Genomic DNA, 26895 nt, shown 5'->3' with positions numbered 1-26895 from the left:
TGACATACAAAGGAGTAGTGACAAAGGTAGAAGACAGGCTGCAGTCATTCCTCCAGTCACAGGAATGGAGGCTGAGTGACAGGCTGAAGAATTTAAAAAGAAAAAAAAAAAATGTTAGTCCTCAAAACTTCAATCTTCATACTCTTGAAGCCCTTACGTTACCTAAGACAGCCAGCTGTGTTGGTAAGCACCGACTCCCACTCGATATGGCGTGGTTTGCAATCTTCATTTGGTTCCCGCTCCCAACCAGAGTGTGGGATGATCACCTCATCTGTCAAGGCATGCAGTGCATGGTCCACAATCTCCATTTTGATTGAGTCATGGGATGAGAGATTCCACAGGGTTCCTGGCAGAGACAACTCATCAGATAACCTCTCCAACACCCAACACAGGATGTTTGAAGAAAGCCAAAGAGAATCCCCTACTCCATCATTTCTCAGTCTTCCCCAATACTTTATAATCTGGTATAACCAGATACATTATACTGATATTTAAGCTTTTGTTTGTGACTCACGGTAAGAAATATACATTATGGCTCAACATACACATACATGTCATGAAATAAAATTTCATAAAGTAATACTTATAAGCAATGCTCTCTGGGCTATCTCTACCAGAGTTTCTCAACTTCAGCGCCACTGACCTTTTAGGCCAGATAATTCTTTGTTGTGGGAAGCTGACCTGTCCACTGTTAGATGTTTAGCATCTCTGGCTTTTACTCATTAGATGCCAGTAGCACTCCCCACAAGCCAAGTTGTCTGTCTCCAGACACTGCAAATATCCCCTGATGGGCAAGATCAGTCCTGAGAACTAATAATCTACCCTATTTTTTGTTCTCTCTTTCTCTTGAAATACTGATTGGGATTCACAAAAGTGTATTTAATATGCACTAATGGATCACGACCCACAACATGAAAAACAACTCTTCTAAAGCAAGGGCCACAAGCTCGATTGTCCACACACACCAGGCAGGTATGTCAGAAGCAGATACTTAAAAGAAATTACAAGAGAGTAGAAAAACGGCAGACACCCAGCTTCAGTGTTTGGGAGACAACTTCCTACGTGGCAGTAGTTGGCTAAAGGCAATAGAATACGTTCAGGATTATTGCAAACCGGAGCGCACACGTACCAATCAGCTCAGACCAACTGTCAGGGAGCAAAATAAACCTACTGTTACCAATCCTTGCACGTTTTTACCAAAAGCCAAGAATCTGGAATTTTAAGTGAAATCTTCTGAATTTTAAACATCAGCAACCAATTCTTTAAAATTTTTAAAACCTTGTGTGATCCAAACAAATCTGTGAGATGGATTTGACCCAAAGACCACAAGTTCACGACCTTGACTCAAAATAAAAGGACTGGAAATCCTTCTAGCTCTCAACATCTCCAGGGGTAAGAGTAACCCCAACCAAGCAGTCCTCTTGTGCCTGTAACTCACCAGTAATGACTTCAGTGAGGTCCATATCACGAGCCTTTCGGAGCAATCGCACAAGGGCAGGAACACCATCACAGTTTTTTATGGCGATCTTGTTATCCTGGTCACGCCCAAAAGAGATATTCTTGAGAGCTCCACAGGCTCCAAGATGCACTTCCTTTTTGGGGTGGTCTAACAGCCCCACCAGTACTGGGATTCCCTTGAGCTTCCGAACGTCGGTCTTCACCTTGTCATTGCGATAGCACAAGTGTTGCAGGTACGCAGCTGCATTAGACTTGACAGCATCCAGGCGGAACCCTAACATGGCTATCACCTCTGGCAGCTCTGGCTGTCTCCAGTTGGGAGGTGGTGGCCCTCCCTTGCGCAGGCTATCCAAGCTTGCTAAACTTCCCCGTTCATGCTGGGCCAGAGGAGCCCAATAGTACTGGTCCGATGGCACCTCCTCACCAATCATGTCTTCATAGCTCCTGCAGTGTTGGAAAAACCAAGAGGAAAGACGAATACATCAAGTTGTTGAGTCTGGTTTCCCGGTGAGCTCCCATTACCCCTCACCTCCAAGGCAAGAGTAACTTCAGCTCCAGTACGCTAGATCTTACCTCTCCTTTGCATAAATGATGCGTTGATCAATTTTTCTTAAGGAGAGAAGGTAACAATTTTAAAGGCATCTGCATTTAGATTAAAACTGCCTTTTTTTCCTATCAAGTTTACTAGCTTGGAAGAGAGTAACAAATATTCAGAGACGTTAATCACAAAAAAAGAACCAAATCCTGACTGCTTAGCACTTAAATGATACCTGACAGCTAACCTCTCTGGATAGAGACTGAAATAAACCCTCAGATGACAGGGTTAAACCAAAGAAGTCAGCAAACAATGTCTGAGAACAGTTCTTACAAGCCTTTAGCTAAACAGGAAATGAGGCATTTACACACAGGAAACAGCTGCTGGGATTAGACCCTTAAACACACTTCTTATTTAAGCCTCTCCTTATCTTATTTTGGAAATTATAAGAGAGGAGGTGATAAGAGTAAAAACAGCACATGCTTTCTTGGTATATCACATGAGGACTTCGCTTTGGTATGAGCCTGAACATTAATTTTCACAGTCCACCCCAACGTCATCTCTGCTATTCAACAAATATGTTTGAGATAGGATTTCTAGCCTCTAATTTCTAAATACCTCAGATTCTGTCAAAACAGAGGCTACAGAACACCACAGCATTTGGGATACCCAGTCACCAAGAAAAGTACAAAAACAAAGCAACTGAAGGTTTAGAGAAGTCTAACCAGAATTCTTCCTATTTCAGTACTACCAGCAACCACTAGAGGGTGAATCTGTCACACTATTATTTATTCATAACCACCAGGAAGGAAGAGACCCATTATCTGTGAGCTCATCTCACTCTTTGGCTCCCATAGGAAAGAGGAGAATCTATTGTGTGGAACTCTCCAAATGAGTCTGTTGTTTGTTCCACAAAACCCCTCCCACTGTCAGCCCAACCCTCAAGGTTAGCCAGGAGCCAAGGGCCTGCCTCAAAGCTGTCAACATCAACCACTCAACAGCAACTCAGATGGACGAAGCATTTAGTAAAAATCACTATTTTTTAATATCATTGAAACAAAATGAACAGGTTATAGAGCTGAGTTTTAAAAATAAGCTACTGAACAGTATTTTAAGTAAGATTCCAGTTTAGCCAAGAAAAAGAAAGTCAGGGTATGTTTACCTGCATAGGAAAAAAGAACTCGCACCAAAGGAAAGGAAACACACCAAATGTTAACCATAGGTCTTTATCAATGGATGGTGTGCCTTTCTGGGTTTTCTAGTTTTTAGTGAGCATATTTTACTTTGATTATTATTTTAATATAACCAATCACAAAAACAATTGCTATAACCAAGATGTTGGTCACTCAGTTGTATTTCCTTCTTTTACGAGCAGTGGATCATGACATTCTTTCCCTTGTTTTACAAATAACAAAGCTGTACCCAGAAAGATTAAATGACTTGCTTGAGGCTATGTAGCTAGTGGCAAAGGCACAACTAGAAGTCTTCTGGTTCAGTGCTTTTTCCACTAATCATTCTGCCTTACTGTTTCCGTTTGACCTTGTATTACTCTCCTAGGCCTAGAGCAGGAAGCAGCAAATGTTCTTGCTAGTCAAGCAGGTTTCCAAGTCCAGTGCCACCCTGGAACAGACCCAAGAACCAGGCCCCAGACGCTCTCTATGTCAATTGCCACAGCAAGGGACACCAGAGAATGAGCTGGCCACCCACACCTGCCTAGGTCCAATCACTCTACTAATGAGGAAGTCAGAAAGGCAGATTTGTTAACAAGCAGAAGGGCCAACACCCTGGGCAGACTCTTTGGTGATAGCTGTTATCTACCAGTGCTCCAAGTTGCACCAGCTGAGGTCTGATGCCCACCCCACTGCCCCCTCCCCCCAATGAAAGGTGAGTCACATGGGAGTTGGACTAGCTGTCCAAATGATACAATACCTAAAAGGTGAGTGACTCAGGCTTAGATAATGGGGCCTCTACCCCTGGGCCCAGCCCAGTTCATTATTAACCAAAGCTACCTAATATGAGGAAAATGAGCACAAAGGCATTTGCTTTAGAAGGTTATGATCCCATAGAGAAATTCAGCAACAGCTGCTAGGATAGCCTTACCATCAAGACATCTATACATCTTCCCCTTTACTTCTTATTTTTCCTTGCCTAGTAAACACTATGTCTCTGATTTAATCTAAAGCAGAGTTGGCAGCCTATGGGCCAAACTTGTTTTTGCACAGCCCCAGAGCTAAAAATGGGCTTCTATATTTTTTAAAGTTTGTAAAAAGAACAACAACACACAACAAAAATTACACATGGCCCGCAAAGCCTAAAATGGTTCTATCTAGTCCTTCACAGAAAAGGTTTGCCAACCCCCATTCCAAAGCATTCTCTCAAGGCAAACCATCTACCAGCCCAAACATCAATCATGCCCTTTTTCAGATCACCAAAGAATCCTCCGGGATGAGTAGTAAAGTCAGAAGAGGCAGCTGCTTAGTGACCTTTCAGAATGTCACTAATGTACCACCCTCAAAGGATGCCACCCCCATTTCATTTTATAATCAAATGTAAGAACCAAAACACAGTGTCAATTTGGGCTTTTGTGAGATCAAGGTTTGTTTTTAACTTGAGATTAAAATCACCATGGGGAGGGTTCTCCCTTCACTGTCTATTCTGGCCTAGAAAGCCTAAAACCCTCAACTCTGAATACCAAATCAGATGCTGAAGAAATTCACAAGAGCAAGGGAGTGTCCCACAGCCCCAGGCACCAAGCTCCTTTGTGATGCTGCCTATCTCTAACTGGGGGTTAGGCAGAAACAGCAGAAACTCTTGGCATAGAAGCAAAAGCCATTCTTCAGGATATAGACCAATAACCATCACAAGTCATTTTCTATAATTAGATATATGACTTCTATAATGAAAAAGAGACAAAAAAGCAAGTCAATATTTAGTAAAATCACAGAAGGGAAGACACAAGTGTCTCTTATTGAAAAACACTTGGGAGAAAGAAGAGGGGAGCCTGGGTGGCTCATCCATCTGACTCTTGATTTCAGTTCAGGTCATGAACCCAGGATCGTGGGATCAAGTCTGGCGATGGACTCTGCTGAGCGTGGAGCCTGCTTGAGATTCTCTCTCTCCCACTACCCCCTCCCCCACTTGCTCTCTAAAACAAATAAAATGAACAAAATAAATTAAAAAAAAAAAAAAAAAAAGAGCTGTCCCTTTTCACTATTTTGAAAAGACCCTTACCTTCCCCTTTTCTTCCCTACCTGAGTCGTCGGCGAGGGTCAGAGGGCGTCCCTGTCCGACGGGCAGTGCCATAATCAGACATCATGCCGTAATCCAGGTCATCATAGCCCATGCTACGTTGGTCGTCCTCTAGCCCATAAGGCTCTGGATGAAAACGATGCAGATCCACACTGCTCCCACCTACCCGAACCTGGGGCTGGGGCCCATAGACATCCTGTCTACTAGGTGCCCGATAACCTTCCATGCTGGGCCGATACCGCTCCTCAATGCGGGTCACCCGGGACAGACTGCCATAGTTGTCACTGCTACTTGGATAACCATCTTCATAGTGGCGGCTATATCCATCAGGAGGGTAGTGGAAGTTCCTGGGAAGAGTAGCAGTGCCTGCTTGCCCCACATAGGGACCAGGTCCCCCATTGCCATTCTTGCGGAAGTCACGACCCAGAGTCTGGATATAGTTGTTAGAAACTGACGAGGCATCCACAGGCAGCCCATCTGGTCCCATAGGGACTGGCTGTACTGTCCGTGTTGTCACAGTCTTCACCACTTTCTTGACCTTCAAGTAAGGAAAGAGAAAAGAGTGAACAATAGAAGCTTAAATTCTAGACTGCTCTAAGAAATGAAATAAACCCCTACTGCCAGATCACTTTATCTAGAAATGCCTTACGCTTTACCATCTACCCTCCTCTCCATCTTAGAGGAAGTCCCCAGGCAGGACAGCTGCACTGACAGTAACTGTGCCTATAAAGGAAGCTACTATAGACCTTATAAGGTCTTTCTTTCTTCCCCATTCCATTAGATTTTCCCAGATCTCTTCTATATTCCCTGTCTGGCCAGAGACCACTTTCTTTATGCCTCCGCTACATACATTCAACACCTTTCATCCACCTTAAGTTTTTTTTTTTTTTAATTTTTAAATTGTTAAATTTTTTTATATGTTTATTTTTTTTTAGAGAGAAAGAGAGCACAAGGAGGGGAGGTTCAGAGATAGAGGGAAACAGAATCCAAAGCAGGCTCCAGGCTCCGAGCTGTCAGCACAGAGCCCGACATCGGGCTTGAACTCATGAACTGTGAGATCATGACCTGAGCTAAAGTCAGGTGCCTAACTAACTGAGCCACCCCAGTACCCCCACCCTAATTAAGTTCTTAATCCCTCCCGGTGAAGCCCACAAGAAGACCTCCTCCATTATCCCCGACCTCGTATAAGTCTTAGCTTACTGTGGTCTCTGTGCGCCGAGTAGTTCCATCATCAGAGGTCTCCACAGAGACAACAGACATGGCTCCCTCCGGGTCCTCCTCCGTGTAGGTCTCCACAATCTGCCCTGGCTCCTGCATCCTGGGAATGGTACTATACACAAGGTGACTGTGATCCTGTATGGAAAAGAGGAAAAGCAAGAAATAGCCATAAAGATCAACAGTCCAACCCAATGACAAGCAGTCTCCCTAGAGACAAAGACTTCTCATGCATCTTCCATGGGCCCCAGGATTTTCAGAGGGGTAGCTTTCCCCACGTTTTGAACTTCTACAAAAGAGCAGAAGCTATAATTTCCCAGTTCTAGTCATCTAACAAATATGAACTGAGGGGTATCTGGGTGGCTCAGTCGGTTGAGTGTCCGACTTTGGCTCAGGTCATGATCCTGTGGCTTGTGGTTCAAGCCCCGTGTCAGGCTCTGTGCTGACAGCTCAGGGTCTGGAGTCTGCTTCAGATTCTATGTCTCCCTCTCTCTCTGACCCTCCCCTGCTGATGCTGTCTCTCCTCTCAAAAATAAACATTCAAATATTACACACACACACACACACACACACACACACACACACACATATATACATATATATGTATATGTATATATATATATATATATATACATACATATATATATATATATATATGTATGTATATATATATACATACATATATATATATATATGGGTTCAAGCCCCGCGTATATATATATATATATATGTATATATATATATATATATATATATATATATATATGTATATATATATATATACATACATATATATGTATGTATATATATATATATACACACAAACTGAGTTAACTATAGCCACATCAACACCCAAGTGACAGAGACAGCAGACAGCAGATTTAACTTCCCAGTTCTGGTCGTCAAAGTGAATATGATCTGTGTTGACCGTGGCTACATCTACATATGAGTGATCCTTCAAAAAAGAAGTTCAAACAATAAAGAACTTTTAAGATGAACCAGAAAAATCCCCAAAAGAGCCATCTTCTGACTGGCTCTGTACCCTTCAGAAACTGCCTAAGGCTCAAGACCAACCAGATTTCAGGTAGAAATAGAAGCACGCCCATTCCAGAAAAGGGATGCAGTAATTGAGGGATCAAATACCGGATCAACAGCCATTAAGATTCATTCCAAAATACAATCATCTATACATTGAAGCTCCACTGTTTTATTTTCTTAATTAATGGGGGGGGGGGGGGGGTACTTACAATGTACTTTACAAAACACCCATAAGTTTTTATAGGCTGGGGAAGGAAGAAGATACAAATGAAACAGCTGAGACTGTGAACCAAAGAAGTTACCTGGGGTCCGTTGAGTTTCAGATCTGAAAATTTCTGTCGCTCAAGGTCAGCATCGCCCACAAACCGGCCGTTCTGAAACACAGCCCACAAGGAGATAATTCATTTTGTGGCCTTCCTTTGCTCTATCAAATACAAATTATCTTTTTTTCCAAACAGGAAAAGGGCTTTCAAAATGATATTTGTGGCCTGGAGTCCTTCTGTCAAGTACTTATAAAAGAACAACATCACCCCTTAGTTTTAGCACTTTCCTCAAAACTGGAATTGGGCCTGGTACTAGCAGACTGGGTCTTTGGAGGATAAGAAGGTAAGCTCTATGAGGGCAGATGTTTGTTGTATTTTTATTTTTCATTTTTTGGTCAGTTTTGTTCAGTGATGTATTTCCAGTGCCCTGACCAATGCTTGGCACATAACAGGCACTCAAAAACTATTGGCTGAGTAAATAGCAGAGACTCAGGTAAGTCCTTAAAAATATAAGGCTAGGTTGGGGAGTTTCCAAAGGCCTTCTTTTTTTTAAATTTTTTTTTTAACGTTTATTTATTTTTGAGACAGAGCATGAATGGGGGAGGGTCAGAGAAAGAGGGAGACACAGAATCCAAAACAGTCTCCAGGCTCTGAGGGGTCAGCACAGAGCCCGACGCGGGGCTTGAACCCACGGACCGTGAGATCATGACCTGAGCTGAAGTCGGACGCTCAACCGACTGAGCCACCCAGGCGCCCCTCCAAAGGCCTTCTTTATTGCTCCGTCCATATTCATGCTCTACTACCACTGGAAACTTCCATATCAGAGAGATGCAAGAGATAGGAGTCTCTCTTTCCAATAGGAAGAAAATGAGTACCCCAATTCCCCTCAAGCAGACAGTTGTCTCAACATCATCTTCACCAATGTTTAGAGCCATGGAACACAAGTTGCTCTGTCTTAAGCAGCAGGAAATAATCTGACAACGTTATACTATGTAAAAATACATTTGACTGCTCCTCTTCCAATAGAAAACTGTGAGATCCAGCCACCTTGGGAGACTTCCCCCACCCTTCTCCCATTACCTAGGGAGTGTAATGCTGCAGGGAGAGGAAGTTAAACATTATTTTCAGGAAGAAGGAAGGGTGTGGCTTCACTGCTGAACAGAAGTTAAAAATAAAAAAGAGACAGAAAGAGAAATCTTGTACTAAATCCTGGAATTCCCCACCACCTCCAAGCCTGAGCAGTCCTGCTCTCCCCATTCCATATATACCTCTCATTCCTGACCCTCAATTCTGGTTCCTATAAAAATCCTAGGAATCTTGCAAACACACTGCCTCCAAGTTCCTGATCATCCCCTAAATGGACTTCTGTCCTCTCACTCAATATGCTCCTCAGCACGAGGGAACTTCTCTGTCTTAAAAAATAAATAATCAATGAAAAAGGCAACTGGAGCATAAGCTGGAGCATAAGCACTGTTGTTAGTTCCCACAGGAGATCTCTTAAGATGGAGTCTACTGGGCAATGCCTACTCTACACACACACACACACACACACACACACACACACACACACACACGAACGCATGCATAACCTCAGACAGATTATATCACAGCAAAGTCAGACCAGAGAAACCATAGGAAACACAAGATACTTCTCATTTCTAACACCAACTCCCCCAAGTCACATCACAAAGTCAGCCAACCCAGAGACCACTGGCTCCTGTGGTTATCTGGGTTAAATAGCAGCACGATGCTCCTTCTCCAGCTCTAACCAATGATCCCTTCCCTCCAAGACATGATTTGCAAAGCCAACAAAACAAGCACGCAAGGACAATATGGAGCGGGAATACACAATTTATGGACACTGCCACACCTTCTGAGCAGACTGTTCCCTGACGGAGACTGAACTGGAGCCGAGAATACAAGATGCCCAACTGCGCCAACCACTAAGCAGACATTTACTTTCTTGAATTTTTGATACCAAGTTGGGGAAAAAAAAATCAGAGAAAACAGAAGTAACTTGATTACGGCTCAAAACTATATGATCTAGAATCCCAACCCAGAAACCCCACTCCAGCAAAACAGAAGTCAGACGGATGCTTCTCGAGATAAGTCCACTCAACTCAGCAGAACAGCAATATCCCCTGTGTCTTATATCAGTATTTAACACCCCTGGATAGGTTCACCATGAAGCATGGGCACTGGACAGCCCAGCACCATGAGGAAAAGTAGTTTCCCAGGTAGGATCATAGCCTCTCTATGACCATGCCAAAGTCCTACCTGCAGGTCTGATGGAGAGTCCTACCTGCAGGTCTGATGGGTTACCTGATGCCGGCGGGTGAGGGTGCCGTTGGCCATGAGTGGGTTGGCATCTTGTGGTGAGACCCGGACGCGTTCCAGTTGCGCCGAGACGTGGCGCCGCTCCTCCTCCAGCGCCCGGGTCAGCTTCTCAAACTGGGCCTCTTGCTCCTTCACAGAGGCCAAGATGCTGGCGGTCGACTCCACCTCTGAGTCGTCCATGAAGGTAAAGGGCGGAGCCGCCGCAGAACAGGGTAAAAAGGAAGGTGTGGATCACAGAGGGAGGAGCAAGGAGGGAGAAGGCCCCCCTCACTTCACACTACCGGGAGAAGGTAAGAGAGAGGAGAGAAAAGGTCACAGGTCAGAGAAGACAGATGAATCATTAATCCCAAAGCCAAAGATGCCCTCTTGTGGTTTTACTGCGATGCAGAAAGCCAGCCACCATCAAGCCTGGGAGCCCATCACCAGTGTCCGCTCAAGCAGGATCCTTTGCCCGTTACCCTTTGGTAAACACCTCACCAGAAATAATTACTGAATGGAAAGGTGCAACTAGATCCAAGTCTATACTGTTGGCACAAGAGGGAGAATACGGCTAAGGGCTGCAGTCATGACAGGAGATTAAAACTAGATTATTTTTCCCTGGGAAAATTTGCTGGCATCAACTCAATGAAAATTGTAACTCCACATTACAGACCAGCACTCTCTGTCCTGCAAGAGCAAGCCACTGTTAGAGGTAAGGGAGCAGTACAGGTCCACAGATCTTCCTCAACCTCCCCAAATCTGAACACTGAAATTGCTGCAGTGGTGGCAAAATACACTAAATGAAGATGCTAAATTAGAAGGCCAATTAAAAATGGAAATATTAAAAACTTGCTATCAAATGCAGGAAACAAAATGAAGGCCCCCATATTTAATACATTCATGAAGGGGCCTTCCTATGTTTCAAAACTGTACTACGATACTGGAAGGCAAACCGTGTGCCTTGGCTAAAGGAGACAAGGGAGCAAAAAAACCCACAAAAATTCCATATGTAAAAACGCACCCATGCAGCGACCTTTGCCTCCCTTGGGGAGTTGGAAAATGAGCATGAGGCTCAAACTCTGAAACTGTCCCTTGAAGTAGTTCATATTCTAATTTCCAGACAGTCAATTGCTGGAACTTCCTACATCCCTGTTATTCTACAGAAAGCTCTAATAAACCAACTATATTTTTCATCTTTACTTACTCCAACTCAGGGTAATATCCAAGTATCTAGAGGGCTGGTGTGCTAGTTATACAATAAATGATAGTTATACAAAATGAAGAGTTCCCCCTATCCTGTTACATTAACTGCAAGTTGGCCAGTAAATGGAGGGGCACTGTAGTCATACTGTTGGACTGAACAAGGTTTCTCACTTACAAATTGGCTATAGATTTTATAGCCAGCTCACAATATACCATGTCAAGAGGCAGGTTTTAAAATAAACTCTCTTCCCCTCCTTCACCACCCTCTCATCAACCCCCTAAAGAAAAAAGACACTTAAAAATTTTATTCTTAAGAAACATAATTCCATACACACCTGTTAAGAGAAGGTCGTAACTGATTGGCTTAATACAGAGAACAGCCCAGTCTAGATTCAAAAAATCATGGGAGAAGCATCCCAGCCACCACAGCAAGGAGGAAGCAGGAAGGAGACAGCTGCAGAAATATTTGAAGGAAAAATGGGAATGAGAGGAAAATAATACATACACAAAATATTAAAAAATAAGAGGAACAGGGGCAGGTATTGGGAGAAGGACAATCTGGGAATAGAAGGGAGTGAGTGATGTATAAAATACGACTTGGAATTGCTTAATGTGACAAATGCCCTTTGGACTTTGCTCTGTCTTCAGGTATTTGGACGTTGGATGTAGTTTTCACTAAAACCTGGATTCTACTGTCATAGACTACTTCTGTACAAAACCAGGGGTAGGTTATAATATGGATAAAGATTCATTTACCCCCTATTCCCAGCAACCAAATTGGGGGGGGGGGGGAGGGAATGTCGTTGGAATGCCCTTCCCCCTCCTTCCCACCTCTAAGGCAGAAACCTCAAAACCCAGTCCCAGCATGCCCACAAAGACATTGAGAAACCAATGCAACAGTTGTAGTGGGGAAGACATGTGGGGACTAGCCTAGGCTGAGCCTTTTGCTTCAGTTCCCTTTCCCACGCTCCCCAGAGCCCCACCAAACACAAATGCTTGGGCCCTTGGGCCCGTGTGCTTTAAAGTATACGCAGCATTCTGTAAGCAAGAGCACCCAGAGGAGCAGATAGACAGGTGCCCAATAAACTCCCTAATTAGTCCTCCACCACTAAGCTCCTTCCAGCGGATCCAGTACCTAAATCCAAGAATGTGGCAACCCTGTCTAAATTCCTTCTACCCTGGCTCTGCGCTCCCACAGTCACACTTATTAACTCCTGTTCTTCCTTCCGGTCCACTGCCAAGTTCTTCTATTCCCACCCTATATCCCAACAGGCCACTCAAGGGTCTTTAATGAAAAGTAACCTCATTAAAAAAAAAAAAAAAAAAAAAAAAGCTGCTCCCTTTTCCTATTGCTTCATTTTAACCATTGCCCTTATCCATCATGTACGATGACCTATGAACCTTCCATACCAAGAGGACTCTAAGCCCAAGAGAGATTCTTCCAGTTCTAGGCTTTAACAGGGCTCAGACTGCAGTTACCACTCTGGCAGCCTCTGCCCTGTAATCTCCTTTACTAATAAAAGCCCAAACCACCACTATTATGGGGGCATACAGTGAAAACACTCCCTGCTGCAGAGAAACTGTTTGTCACCCACTTTTATGTCACCCATAAACGGCCACTTTTTACCCCTACAGCTTTAGTTTAAAAGAAGGGGTTAAGGAAGGTTGTAGGAAAACTACCCAAGGCTCTAGGCCAGGAAGCACGATCCTTCCCCACGTTCATGGCTTTAAAGGCCAACCACCTGGCTCTAATTTGGAGAAGAGGACAGCACAGTTAAGCAGAAAGACAGGGTCAGATTCCTGGGCCTAATAGCATGGGGAGATTTTCTGCCTGAAAGAGAGCAGAAGCAGAGGCTGTGTGGGATAGGACTCAGAAGACTGGTCCCAGTCCTGGCTCTGCCACTAGCCAACAATGGCAGAAAGTCACTGCCGTGTTCTCATCTGTAAGATGCCAACATCACCAGCCCAGTTTAACTGAGGGTTGCTAAGAGAAACAGGTGAGATAATGTACATACAAATGTGAGGTATTAAGTTGTTTCAGGAGTTAGTTTCTATCTCCCAATTATATTACTTAATGGTAATGCCTCAGCCCAAAACTATTCTGTGAACTAGTAGATGAGACTCACTGGATCAAGAGCATAACTGGGTTCTAAGGAGTGGATGAGCTGGTTCCGCTGCTCCAACTCTATTTACTAGGGAGGTCCCACCTAAACCAGTGTTTCTGGGACATAGGGCATAGAGTATTACAGATCTGCTATAATAAGTTCTTGACCCCTTATTTGACGCCTTGGTAGTTTATTACCAAGGAGAAAGGGAAGGTGAAAAGAACTAACAATTACTGAATGCTTTACATTTATTATCTTGGCAATACTTATAACCCTAAGGAAGTAAGTTCTACTGCAAATGAGAAAACAGGCTCTAGGTGAAGAAATTACCCAAGGTCTAGGTTAATAGCAAGTTCCGAATATCAACTCAGATCTATTCCATTCTAAAGCCTGTGTTCTCTTCCTACTACATACTGTCAAGCCCAAAAAATACAAGCCCAGTAGAAGATGGACAGTCCAGTCCTTCTTCCCCACAGTCCTTGAGCTTTCTGCCCAAACATCACAGGAAAGGGGGGAAGGGGAAGCTTCCATTTTTCCTTAAAGGCTTATTTATATGTCTGCATATAAGATATAAGTGGAAGAACAGAACCAAATGGGAGGAAAAAGCAAGCAGAAGTAGGGGGAGAGAATGAAGCTGCTGGCAAGCTATAGAACACTGCTTCACAACTCAGACTTAAGCAAAGTCTTCTCCATGCCATACACACACAAAAATTATGGTTTAGACCAGAATCTGCAAACCATTAACCGACTTTGGCAATTAGAGTCAAGAAAGTCACCGGGAGTCCAGGCCAACACCTTTCTTAATATTTTCAAGTGAGTTAACACTGGATCTCACTACAAAAAGAATCAAGGAATTCTCAAAGTGAGAAGGAGCAGGAGAAGGCCACACATAAAGTGAGCCCTGCTATTTCCTTAAGACTGTACTGGGGCGCCTGGGTGGCGCAGTCGGTTAAGCGTCCGACTTCAGCCAGGTCACGATCTCACGGTCTGTGAGTTCGAGCCCCGCGTCGGGCTCTGGGCTGATGGCTCAGAGCCTGGAGCCTGTTTCCGATTCTGTGTCTCCCTCTCTCTCTGCCCCTTCCCACGTTCATGCTCTGTCTCTCTCTGTCCCAAAAATAAATAAATGTTGAAAAAAAAAAAAAAAGACTGTACTTTCCCTTAAGACTACAATTGGGGTTTGTTTGTTTGTTTTAAATTTTTTTTAACGTTTTATTTATTTTTGAGACAGTGAGAGACAGAGCATGAACGGGGGAGGGGCAGAGAGAGAGGGAGTCATAGCATCCGAAGCAGGCTCCAGGCTCCGAGCCATCAGCCCAGAGCCTGATGCGGGGCTCGAACCCACGGACCGCGAGATCGTGACCTGAGCTGAAGTCGGATGCCCAACCGACTGAGCCACCCAGGCGCCCCATGACTACAATTGGTTTTACTTCTAACAAGCCATAGGTCCTACAGACTTGTGAGTCTACAGCAAAGCCTCAACAATGGTACAAATTCAGTCTCTTCTGTAAGAATCCAAAACCAGAAGTTAAATTGGATCAAATACCCAGCAGGACCAAACAGACAAGGCCAACCAGGTAGCTGGGCAAAAAATATCAGCAATAGCATGGTCCCCTGAAATGATCCATTCTACTGTAACCCAGCCAAAGAAATGTAATTTGGAATTATGATTTTTAGAAGTTAAAAATACAGACTTTAGAATCAGACTAGGTTCAAATCCCAACTCCACTGTTTCTTAGCTATAGGACTTTGGGCAAAGTACCACTTAATCTCTAACCCTCAGGTTCCTTTTCTGTAAAATGGGGAAATAAAATACATGTAAGGGTAGTTGTAAGAAGTACATAAGACAATCCACATAAAATGCTTAGAAAAATGACTTGACACACAGAAAGCTATTAATACGGTTACTAATACAAACACTGCTACAAATAGCTACCACAAAGGACTAGAGTTTGGTGGTGTTAATAGGTCTTTTGAATAAACCACACATTTCCACATGCTCCCCTCTCTGCTTTACAGCAGACCAGTAAACTAGAGGAACTCTTCACACTCTCAAAGAGAAAAACAAAATGAAACTCCAGATTAGGGTCAAAAGACATGGGGTTCAAGTCCTATGTCTACCAAAAACTAGCTGTGAGAACTAGCTCACAGGGGAAGTTATAACCCAAGCAATCTGCATTTTTATTACTTGTCAAGGCTTAACTTTAATGGGCTCATATATGTAAACCTATAGGCTGGGTGACTCTGATATCCATGCTATCCTGATAAACATATCCAATAAAGATATGACCAGAATTAGGCAAGCTAGCCCTTATGGAAAGAGGAAAAAGTATTTGTCCTAAGCCCCACAAAATAGTCTTTGGGGTTCTTAGGAAAGAAATTTTCTGTAGCCAATCCCAAAGCCAGTTCTCCTCCTTCCTTCCTTTTTATTCATCATGAAATTAAAACCAATGTCACAAAGTTATGCCTTCCTTCCAAAAGCAAGAATAAGCAAAACTCCTCTTCTAGGTCATCCTAGGAATTTCAAATGGTGGTTCTAAAAAGCACACTGAGGGGCACCTGGGTGGCTCAGACGGTTGAATGTCTGACTTCAGCTGGGGTCATGATCTCGTGGTTCATGGGTTCGAGCCCCATGTAGGGCTCTGTGCTGACAGCTCAGAGCCTGAAGCCTGCTTTGGATTCTGTGTCTCCCTCTATCTCTTCCCCTCCCCACTCATGCTCTATCTTTCTCTCTCTCAAAAATAAATAAAAACATTAAAAAATATTTTTTTAAAGCACACTGAGCCTCATACTGAAGAATACCAATCAACAGAACATAGCACCTGTAACGCCACAGAGCTGTACTACATAACACTCAAGCCAACAAAAGTAGGTCTTCTAGACCCCTAAAAGGCATTTGTTTGCCTTAAATAGCACTTGCTCCAAAATTCAAAGCAATTACTCCTGTTCAAACATACACACAGAAGGTTGCCATTTTATTTTTAAATTAAAGGAATATATTTTGTCGGTAGTTTTTCTCTGGCTCCTTCTCACAAAGAGCGCTTGTACCAGAGTCCAAGATCTAAGTACCCCACCCACCACCTGATGTTCCACCATCCCAAACTCAGTGAGAACAATTCCAGTATACCTCCTTTTGTTGGGAAGACTCACTCTCACCCTAAGCCAAGTCCCTGGACATGATTTGCATTAAGACCTAAAGAAGACCCCGCTCACTTCACGATCTCAACTGACCACTTCTCAGAGTTACAAATCCAATATTCTGGAAATGGCCTTGTCTCAGGTGTTAGCGGTTTCTGAGCCTCCCTGTGGATCTGCCTGATGTGGGGCCCAGCTTCTCCACTTAAGAGCACCCAAAAGGCAGACTGGGGACTTTCACTTTCCCAGGGAAAGCCTGGGTCTCACTGTGTCCACCATGAATCTCTCTGATATAAGGGAGTCTCTGACAAATCACTGTCCTCTTAGAAACGAGTGATACTTCTGATTGGAGTTCAGAAAAGAAGGAAAATAAATACACAATAGTTTGAAGTTGTTTTTTCTTTAAATACTCTTTGTTAAAAGGAGGTTGAGCTGGCAATCTCTACAGGTCAACAGGACACGTTAAACTCACTTCAGTCTTATAATCCTGACCCAAAGTTACTCATCAGGTTTTAGCTTTTACTGTGACTTTAAAAGAAAAAAAAAAAAAAAATCACCTCCATCATCTTGACCCTAAATTCGGAAACCAGATGGAATATTCTCCTTGTTCTTTTCCCCTACCAAGTATTCTGGGAACCCCCCAAACCATAACATACTAAATGGATGAATGCTAGACTGGCTTTAAAAAAAGGAAGGGTGTGGCTCTCAGTTAGTGAGGGGCCCAGGACTGAAAGGCTATGGAAAGAGACAAAACCTGCTTCTCTCTGGGGCACGTATGACACACACACAGGACTGGTCTAACAAGTCCTTCTGATCTCACAGGCCAGGCCGCCTCCTTCTCCTCCCCCATTACCCACGTGCCTCTCCAAGGCCCTCCACTGGGCCAGCCAACGCTGAATTTTCTCTCAATCTTGAAGGTCTGAGACACGGGAGTTACTTACCTGGATCCCTGATGCAACCCTGCCAAAGGAGCCTCACCTAGCCTTATAAGGAGAAAGCAGAGCTTTAGGGAGAGGCCGATAAGGAAACAAAGATAAGAGGGAGGGCCAAAAAACCAGAAGGAGGTGTCAGACTGAAGGGGAGAGGCCAAATGCCTTTCTCCTTCCTACAGGAGAAGGGAGAAAAAAAGAGGGAGGTCAAGTACACACAATGGGAAACGAGAAAAAGTCTAATCAAAATGGAAAGGTATTGTGTAACTCCTGTGTCATAAAACAGAAATCCTAAAATTAACAAGGACACCTTACACCCTTCCCTAGCCTAGGCTAAGGGAGAAAAAAAAAAAAAAAAAAAAAAAAAAACATGGGGAAAAAGCTTAACCTTAGGGTTTTCTAGAGGTCACCCAACTGTCTGAGCTCACATTCCTTTTTTAAGGAGGCACCGTCTCACCAAACCCCCTCACTTTCTATCTATGGTATTCTCACCATTTCTTTGCCTGTCCTCTGATGGGGCTTGGACAAGCTGAAAGCATGCAATTGAGTCACGTTTGCAGTCCCGCTTCCTCAAAGCACTGAAAAGAGCTAAGACACCCCTTCCCCCAGGTTTAGAATATATCTCCCTTTTGAGACAAGCAACAGAGTCTATGAGGAAATGAGAGGAAGTGTGAAGGTCCTGTTTCATCTATAGGACAGACAGCTGAAGGAAAGGTTTTTCCCTACTTTAAAGAAGAAAATCTGACCTTACAGGGGAAGAAAAGTTATGAATTAATTACTGATGTCCCCCATAAGTTATCACAATAATCTTCTCAATGACCTCTGGGGTGACACTGGACCCTTTTTATAAATGAGTAAACTCTACATCAGAAGAACTCAGTATCTTGCCCAAGGTCATAGAGCCAGTGAGTGGTGGAAATTCATCTGTTCTGCTCCAAGTTCGTGTTCCTTCTTCCCAATGGAGTAAAAGAAGTCTGAACTTCCAATGGGTCTTGCAGTTAAAAGTCATTCTAATTCCAACAGAGAAGCTGACCAAAAGTAATGGCATGGGGAGGATGGCATGGAAGCTGATAGACTTTTGGGTCTTACTTTCACTTTAATGAGTAAGACTTACTTGATTCTGAGGAAGAATAGCTTACAGTCTACTTCAGATTTATATCCCATTTTATAAAGGAATGAGAACTCAGAAGGGAAAATGCTAGGGGCAAAAAGTAATACAACTTTTTACATAATCACCTACTTTTCCTCTGCAAAGCCTGCTCTAGAAATCTGGCTACATGCCACATTCTCAAATCATCCAGATCTCAAGAAAGAAAATCTAATCACAAATATCCCTACTCTCATTTTTAATGTGGCATCTCATGAAACCAAAAGCAGAGATCAGAGTGGGGTGGGAAACAGAAGGAACTAGAATCGGGGAAGATTGTGCTGGCCAGCATCAGAACAGAGGGGAAGGATTGTTCTAGCGGTATGTTAGCAATCTGCCTCTGGGGCAGCTGTCCTCCTGAGCAATCAAAGGCTGATTTGTATGTGTGCTCAGGGACTAGCCAGCTTGGCAAGAAGTTGAGGACTCAGCCACCCAATCCACAAAGTGAGAAGAGATGCCTGTTTCACAGCTGGAATGGAGGGCAGGGAAAACACAAAACAAGGGGGAAAGGAGGGAGGAGGAGAACAGAGAGTGCTACAGGTGCTATTTCAGTCTAGACAGAGGGGGGAACATATCCTAGGAAACTACCAACCATTCCTTAGTTATGTGCCAACAGTGAACTGCCAGTACCTCTCAATAGTGAAATCAAAGAATGGGTGGGTTTCTCTGGCTCTGTATGTAGTAGGGTGCCAATTGGAGAGATGAAACCTAAAGTGTTGGGCCCCAGCAATACCCACTTCTGTCCCTTTCAGACCAAAGTACCTGCAACATACAGAGTGAATAAACATCATATAAACAAACATCTCTTTCTAGAATTCCTTTCTTAATTAAATCCTAGAAATCTATAAATAACAGTAACACACATAAAGCTCAGTGAGATTCCCCAATGCTAGGACGTGGAGGCCATTTACAGAATTCAAGTGCTGAGAAGGCCACGGTCCGAATTCACACTCCCTCATCCCTCAGAGTAGCTTAGATGCCCTGAGACCCATTAGACACACAAAGGCTGCTCTCTTCTCAGTAGAGAGCCCTGGAGCAGAGCTGCTCTCCAGGGACAAAGAGATTTCACAGGAGAACCACAAAGGCATCGCCCCTCTCCGCTCCCCACTCCCAGCTTTCTCACTTCCTGTCACAGTAGCACCAGACCACAGTCTCCCAGAAACAAACAAATACAAAGTGCTGGATTCTGGGCTGCAGGCCAACCGCATTCCAGGGCATCCTGTCTACCAATCACCAGTCAGAGCTCCCACTTTGCCCTGCTCAGTTCCTTATCATGTTCGGGAAAACAACCCTCCTCCCTGCCTCAAGCCAACACTACATAGGACAAAGCTCAGGCCTTTGAGAATCCGCAGAAAGATACTGTGCATGGATCTAAGGGTTTGAAAGGGGTGAGGGGATTCTTAAGATTCCTACTTGGCAAGGCTTCTTCACTTTGGAGGCACTGCATTGGGGATGTTAGAGCTACTGCTGCTGTTATATTCAGTTCAGCTACATGTGATACATCCCAAAGAGAACTTCACTATGGCAATCGGATTGCTGCTCTGGATTCAGTCAACAGAACATTCCCACCTGGAGAACTACATTAAAACACATCTTCTGTCACCTTCTCTATCACCCATTTCCAGTTTTCAAAGTCTTTCAAGCCCTTTTCCCCACAAGCATAAAGTTGATTCCTAGAGGCCCCAAAGAGAACAAACAAAGGCAGCAGACTCCACCCTACAAAGGGGCAGGATAAGCACCAGCAGGTGCTGGGAGCAAAGTTCTCCGCTTCCCCAGGGAATGAGATGTAGCCAAGTATTGCACAGTAGTTCTGGTGGCAAAGCGGTCAAGACCGCAACCTTTTCCTGTTCACTGCTCCCCCGGAGTGGGTCAGGGCCTGTAGATTTGGAACCTCTTCAGAAAAAGAAAAAAAAAAAAAAGCCTCCCTTTTTAATAAGGGTCCTCAGCTAATTCCAAGAATGGGATAAATGATACATTCTTCTATTATCTTGTACAAACCCCATGGAGGTTAGCCCAAAACCCCAGAAGCAAAGATGCAGATAGAAGTCAAGCTAATCTATTAGCCAGAGAGTCTTGAAATCCAAAGAAGTAACACCCTTTGCCCACAGGGCTCAATTCCCTTTGAATAAAGCAAAGCACAGGCTCAGCCCAGAGTCCTTCAACCAGGTGACATTCCAGTCAATGAATTAGTAATATGTTATCATTTCTCAGCTTTTCTCCTCCTTTGCTTTCTCCTACAAACTCCTTTATCCTTCTTCTTGGATCTGCTAGAAGTACTCTGGGCTGAACCCTGATTTCGATTAGTATATGATACAAAAGGAGCCTAAGTCTGAAACAACACAACTTAGAAGGAATTAGCTAATATCTGAATCTGACATAACCAGGTGGGGAGGAATATACACAAGAGTCAGCCATTCTAGAGCTGGGTAGCAAAGTGGGCACTTAACACTGTGTTTTAGAACAGAACTTCAACAGTAGAGCCTAGCCACTGCAAACTCTATTCTATCACTGAAGCATACACAAAAAAAGTTTAAGATCTCTCACCTAGCACTGAATCAGACGAACTCCCTTTTTCTCTCAAGAATAACTGAAAAAGTAGTAACAACTGTTAATGTATTCTTGTCCCATTCTCCCTCATCACAGCCCAGGCCAAATACATCACTCAGTTAAGCAATATCGTGCGAGGTAGTTATACAAAAAAGAGATAAAAAAATAATCTAGTGGGGGAGTTTTCTGGGATACCTATAAAAAAAAAAAAAAAAAAAAAAAAAACAGGGTTGTCAAAGACTCATCCCAGACAGAGAACTGGATACACCCATTATCAGTACTCCTGCTAATGCTCCAAAAGGATGCTTGGCAAGTTGTCTGCCTCAAATTGAGCAGGTGAGACAGAAAAGCCGTGCTGACTCAGAAATACAGTCACCCCAGGGTGTGAGGGAGGGAAGGAGACCAATATAGCCAACCGATTACAATTCATCATGACTTCACCAAAGGTCCTGGTTCTAATTGTATCTCTGGCTGTTTGCAGACATATTTCAAAAACCCAACCAAAGGAATAATGAATGAGTAAGAAGAAAGTCAATGGAGGGGCCCAAGACTTAGCTGAATACTCAATGGTTGGAAAAGCATGAATCTGTTTTGCTATCTAACTTCCCACATACCCCTTTCCAAATCAGGCCCAAAGCTGAAAGAATTAGAGGGAGGGGAGGCAGAGAAAAGAATGTGACTGAGAAAGGTTTAGTTACATTCCAACTAGCCAACATCCCACATGGTATTAAGAGTGCCTGACAATCCAATCCCACTACATGGGAGTTGCTGGGGCTCTGCTAACATACATCCAATTCCTCCACCCCTCCCACCCCCAAACACTCTGAAAAGAAGCGTAATTGAGATAGCTTGATGAAGGCACCAGCTGTTTCCACCACTCTCCCTCCCCCCCAACCCCAGAGACCACAGTTCAAACTCACATCAAACACTTAATACAATTGACTAGCCAGTAGGAAGGAGAAGCCTGGACTAAAATAGCAGGAAGAGTGCCAACTGGCCCCACTTAGAAGGAATGTTTTCTTGGCTCAATTTAAAAATAAGAAACCTTTGTCACCCACTCCCTTCTGCCCAATTATGTTCTCCTTTCTGCAACCTACTCCTCAGTGTCAAATGGATTTCAGTTTCTTCCCTACAACTCCTTGATCTATTTTCAAATGTCAGGGAATACAGGGGAGGTAGAAGGTTGAATGTAAAGTAATGCCTGGGAGATTGGGAGGCTTCCTGGACTGCAACAGCCAAACCCAGCCCAGGGCTCTCACACAAGGGCAAGGAGACAAGAGCCCACACTGCACCCGTCTCCACATTTCAAATTCGGAAAGAAGGGAAGGAACATTAGGTTTCCACAGCTGAACAATGATTTCCCGAGGCATGGGTAGCCGGTCAAGACTATTAACGTGATCAGCCCCTCCCCCACCCATATTTGAAGTTGGCCTGAGTTAGCCAAGGAGGAAGGGAAGGAAGCCAGCACTTCCTTTTCAGACAGGAAGTAACAATGGCCCTTCCTGTGGAGATTTAAACAAATTGTCCAGCTGAGTTTCAACGAGAACATCCTCTCCTGAATTTGTTCCACAATTTCAAAATGGAGAGGGGAAAATGGAGATATGGCCTAAAAGTTCCCCTTCCCTCACAACAGGCAAGTCCTCCATACCATGCTGAGTGCTGGCATAACCCCCAAATCAGGCGGTGACATCTGTAATTACAAAACAATACAGGATAGATACAGAGGTAGAAAACTTCAAATTAGCCACCTTCTCACCAAGTCCACTACCACAAACTATTCTTCTCTACTTCTCATTCTAATTAAATAACCACCCATCTGAGAAATCACATAGATATGTAGCTTAATTCAAAACATTCAGGTTTTATGGTCCTCAAACCTGAGTGATCAGAATCACCTGGGAAGTTTTTAAAAAAAAAAACACAATCTCGGCGGGGGGGTGGGGGGGGTGGGTGGCTGGAGGTTAGTACCTGTGTGGCTTGGTCAGTTAAGTGTTGGGACTTCAGCTTAGGTCTCACAGTTCATGAGTTCAAGCCCCAGGTAGGGCTCCCTGCTGTCAGCATGGAGCACACTTTGGATCCTCTGTTCCCCTCTCTCTGCCCCTCCCCTGCTCATACTATCTCTCTCGAAAAGAAATAAACATTTTAAAAAGTTATTTTAAATATAATTTCTGGAGCACGTAGCTGGCTCAGTGAGAGGAGCGTGTGACTTGAACTCAGGGTTAGGAGTTCGAGCCCCATGTTGGGTGTAGAGATTACTTAAATGAATAAACTTAAAAAAAAATTGGAGTGCCTGGGTGACTTAGTCGGTTAAGGGTCTGACTTCGATGCATCGGGCTCTGTGCTGACAGCTCGGAGCCTGTAGCTGCTTTGGATTCTGTGTCTCCCTCTCTGTCCCTCCCCTGCTCGTGCTCTGTCTGTCTGTCTGTCTGTCTCTCTCTCTCTCTCTCTCTCAAATAAATACTAAACATTTTTAAAAATTAAAAGTTTTTAAATTCAAAATACAAAAAAAAAAATATTATCGCCCAAATCTACCTCCTCATCCCTTATACTTCAATTTCTAGAGAGAATGCCTAGGAATTTATGCTTTTAAAAAGCTCTCAAAGTGATTGATAGATGCTGGGACCACTGTACTAGCCTATCACTGACAACCCTCTGGCCACCACACTTCTCCAGCAGAAAGGGCACTGGTTATTAAATATAGGATTTGGGTCTGCTCTGCTGTTCACCAGACAGTTCAGATCATTATTCCAAGCCGGATTAGTGACTCTTTGAAAGCCTGGCTTTAAATATAAGAATGACTAGAATGACACCGTCCTAAATCCTATATTCTAGACTCAGAACCTAGAAAGAATTATCTCATTTTTTTAGAATCCTGAGCTCCTACATTGGAGGATATCCCTGTTTACATTGCAGACTGGACAACCCTGATTATTTTTAAAACAACTTAGTTTAGAGGCGCCTGGGTGGCTCAGTCAGTTGCGCTTCTGACTCTTGACTTCAGCTCAGGTCAGGATCTCACTGTTAGTGAGATGGAGCACACATTGGGCTCAGCACTGACAGCATGGAGCCTGCTTGGGATTCTCTCTCCACCCCCTTCTCTCTCACTCAAAATAAGTAAATGAACTTTTAAAAACTGATTTGGTTTAATTTTCCTCCAAGAAACAAAGAACTGTGCCAACATTTTCAAAGATTGGTTCCATATATCCCAAAAGAAGTCTAAAGTCGCATATCTAGCATTCATGACCCCAGATAATTCTAGCCCAGTTGACAATATAACAGAAATAATCAGAAACCCTGGATTCAAATGTTATCTATGACATTTATTCAAGCAAGTGACTTTAACTTCTGGTTTGAGTAAGAGCAAATGAGTAGCAAAATGTTTTTAGAAGAACCATAAAGAGAAATATTTCCACAGGAAACATGTGTCACTAAAGATTTAGGAAAAAAGAATGCCACTAAAAAGCATACTTTCAAGACAACTACAAACATCTTTGAATGCTGAAGTAATACATATCAAGCAGTTATTTAAAGCGACTTCAAAATTTGGGGGATCTGTGATTGCCTAGAGTATTTCCTATGCAAGAGGCTACAGTTACTTGACCAGAGAAGGGGATGGAAGGGAAATAAATGTTTCCTGATTGAGGTCATCTCCCAAGGATGATATTAAGTAACAGGATGACAACTAGGTATAATTAAAAAGAAGGACAGAGGGTAACCAGGTCAAGTTGCAGAGCTAAACTCCAAACTGAGAGAGAGGGAGACAGAGATTCTTTCACTGAAGGACAGACTAGCTAAACAAGATTATCGTGAGAGGGAAAGTAAGAATGGTGATTCAAGACACAAGTACTCTTGGTAATCAAATATCCTTTTACTTTCCCATGTGTGGTTGCCACAGAACATCGATCACTAAATAGTTGGTGCTTATTCCTCAATCCCACCAAAGTCAACCAGGCCAACCAGCTCAGTATATGCTTTAATAACCCTTAATGCTTAAACATACATATAGAAAAAGGGAAAACAGTTATCAGGGATGAATATCTCCTCCCATGAGCAAAACAGAAATATGAAAATGGTGACCTACAACATGGTCCCTGAAGCCATTAAATCCCAATGATTAGGGCTTTGGGGAAGCAGGGGCTTTTTGATCAAATGAACAAACAGAAAAGCAAGAGATAAGTGGGGCAGGCATATTTGGTCATAAACCAAAGCACAAATGTACTCAAAAAGAAACTGTACCAGATGTAGGCTGTCACTTCTCCTGTTCATAGAAAATCGACTATGTAGATAAGAAGGTGGAGAAATACATCTCTAGGGAGGAAATTTTTATCTCACTTCCCAAACGCATACAAGCTTATTCTAAATAGCTGCCCTAACTATTATATTCTCCAAGACAAGGGTCATCAATCTATGCAAAATCTGCTACTCTGCAAATTATGTGCTGACTATACTCACATGGAACTTCTGCAATGGGACAAAGATAGAAGTTGGGTCAGGTATTGCCTCAACTCTTTACAAAGAACACACAAAAAATTGTTACCATTTGTTGTCCCTGTGGTCTGAAGACTTTTTTTGTATTGTACAGTGCACGACAAGGTCCTAAATTAAATTGTCCCCTCTTCCCCACAACACATACCCATTGAACCTCTCTGAACAGATCTACTATTCCTCTCATCTTTCTTGCTCACTGGTAACAACCAACCTCAGGACCTTTACACATTCTACTCATATCTACATGACTTCACCCTAATATGTTTTAGGTCTCTCTCAAACATACCTTATTAAGTGAAGACTTCCTTGACCACTCTCAGTATACATTTAAAAACCTCACTTTACCCTTGTACTTCTTATTCACCACTCTGTATTCTGCTTTATTTTTTCCTCAATAGTATCAACACACTCTAGCATACTATACATTTACTTGCTTATTTATTATCCGACTCTTCCAACTAGAAAGTAAACTCTGTGAGATCTGATGTACTGTTATATTCCAGTGCATGGCATACAGCAGGTTCTCAAATTTCTTTTATTTAAAAAAAAATTTTTTTAATGTTTATTTTTGAGAGCACATGAGCAGAGGAGGGACAGAGAGACAGGGAGACAGAGAATCTGAAGCAGGCTCCATGCTGACAACAGAGCCCAATGTGGAGCTTGAACTCACAAACTGTGACATCATGACCTGAGTTGAAGTTGGATACTTAACCGACTGAGCCACCCAGGCTCCCCTCAAATTTCTTTTAAATGAATGAAGATGTTTCACTCTTCCAATGAAAACAAAAAGTTAAATTTTAGAAAAATAAACCAACTTTGTTCATTTTTCTTTCTATATTTTTTAAGAGTGTATAGGCACATAGAGGTTTATTCATATCTTGTTAGGAGATTTAAAAAGATACTCTTGTATTGTTACAACTAAATATTTGGAGTAAAGAAATCCTGCCCTTCCGCTGCCAAAAGTTTTTAGCAATAAAGTTCTATACCAAGAGAGTGACATATACATGTGCAAAGCAATTCGCTCATTTTTTAAAAAAATATTTTTTTTTAGATTTTTTTAAGGTAATCTTCACACCCAACATAAGGCTCAAACCTACAACCCTGAGATCGAGTCCCACAGCCCACCAACTGAGCCAGCCAGGCACCCCAACATTTTACTCTTTCAATTAATATGTTGGGCTATCTATTGTCTTCTGAGTCTTATGAATGGGTGCAAAATAGATATTTTTACATGCTCATGTAAGAGCTCATGTAAGGTAGTAAGATAGGA

The 26895-nt window shown here is 43.1% G+C and overlaps 1 protein-coding gene across 13 annotated transcripts in view; it reads right to left on the bottom strand.

Annotated features, from left to right (window-relative positions):
- Positions 1-26895, bottom strand: part of CTNND1 (catenin delta 1) — a 47770-nt gene that overhangs the window by 13107 nt on the left and 7768 nt on the right. For 9 of the 13 annotated variants that reach the window (XM_043581195.1, XM_043581186.1, XM_043581185.1 and 6 more), the window contains 7 exons: positions 11613-11731; positions 10081-10372; positions 7798-7869; positions 6443-6595; positions 5245-5780; positions 1439-1902; positions 163-346 (listed from right to left, as the gene is read on the bottom strand). In XM_043581195.1, coding sequence (XP_043437130.1) covers positions 163-346; positions 1439-1902; positions 5245-5780; positions 6443-6595; positions 7798-7869; positions 10081-10275 — 1604 coding nt within the window. In that variant the 5' untranslated portion in view covers positions 10276-10372; positions 11613-11731. The remainder of the gene's footprint in view (positions 1-162; positions 347-1438; positions 1903-5244; positions 5781-6442; positions 6596-7797; positions 7870-10080; positions 10373-11612; positions 11732-26895) is intronic. The other 4 variants (XM_043581187.1, XM_043581190.1, XM_043581196.1 and 1 more) reach the window with 2 other exon arrangements.

This window comes from Prionailurus bengalensis, chromosome D1, assembly GCF_016509475.1.
Source record: "Prionailurus bengalensis isolate Pbe53 chromosome D1, Fcat_Pben_1.1_paternal_pri, whole genome shotgun sequence".
Taxonomy (NCBI): domain Eukaryota; kingdom Metazoa; phylum Chordata; class Mammalia; order Carnivora; family Felidae; genus Prionailurus; species Prionailurus bengalensis.
This window is presented reverse-complemented; position numbering and strand designations above follow the sequence as displayed.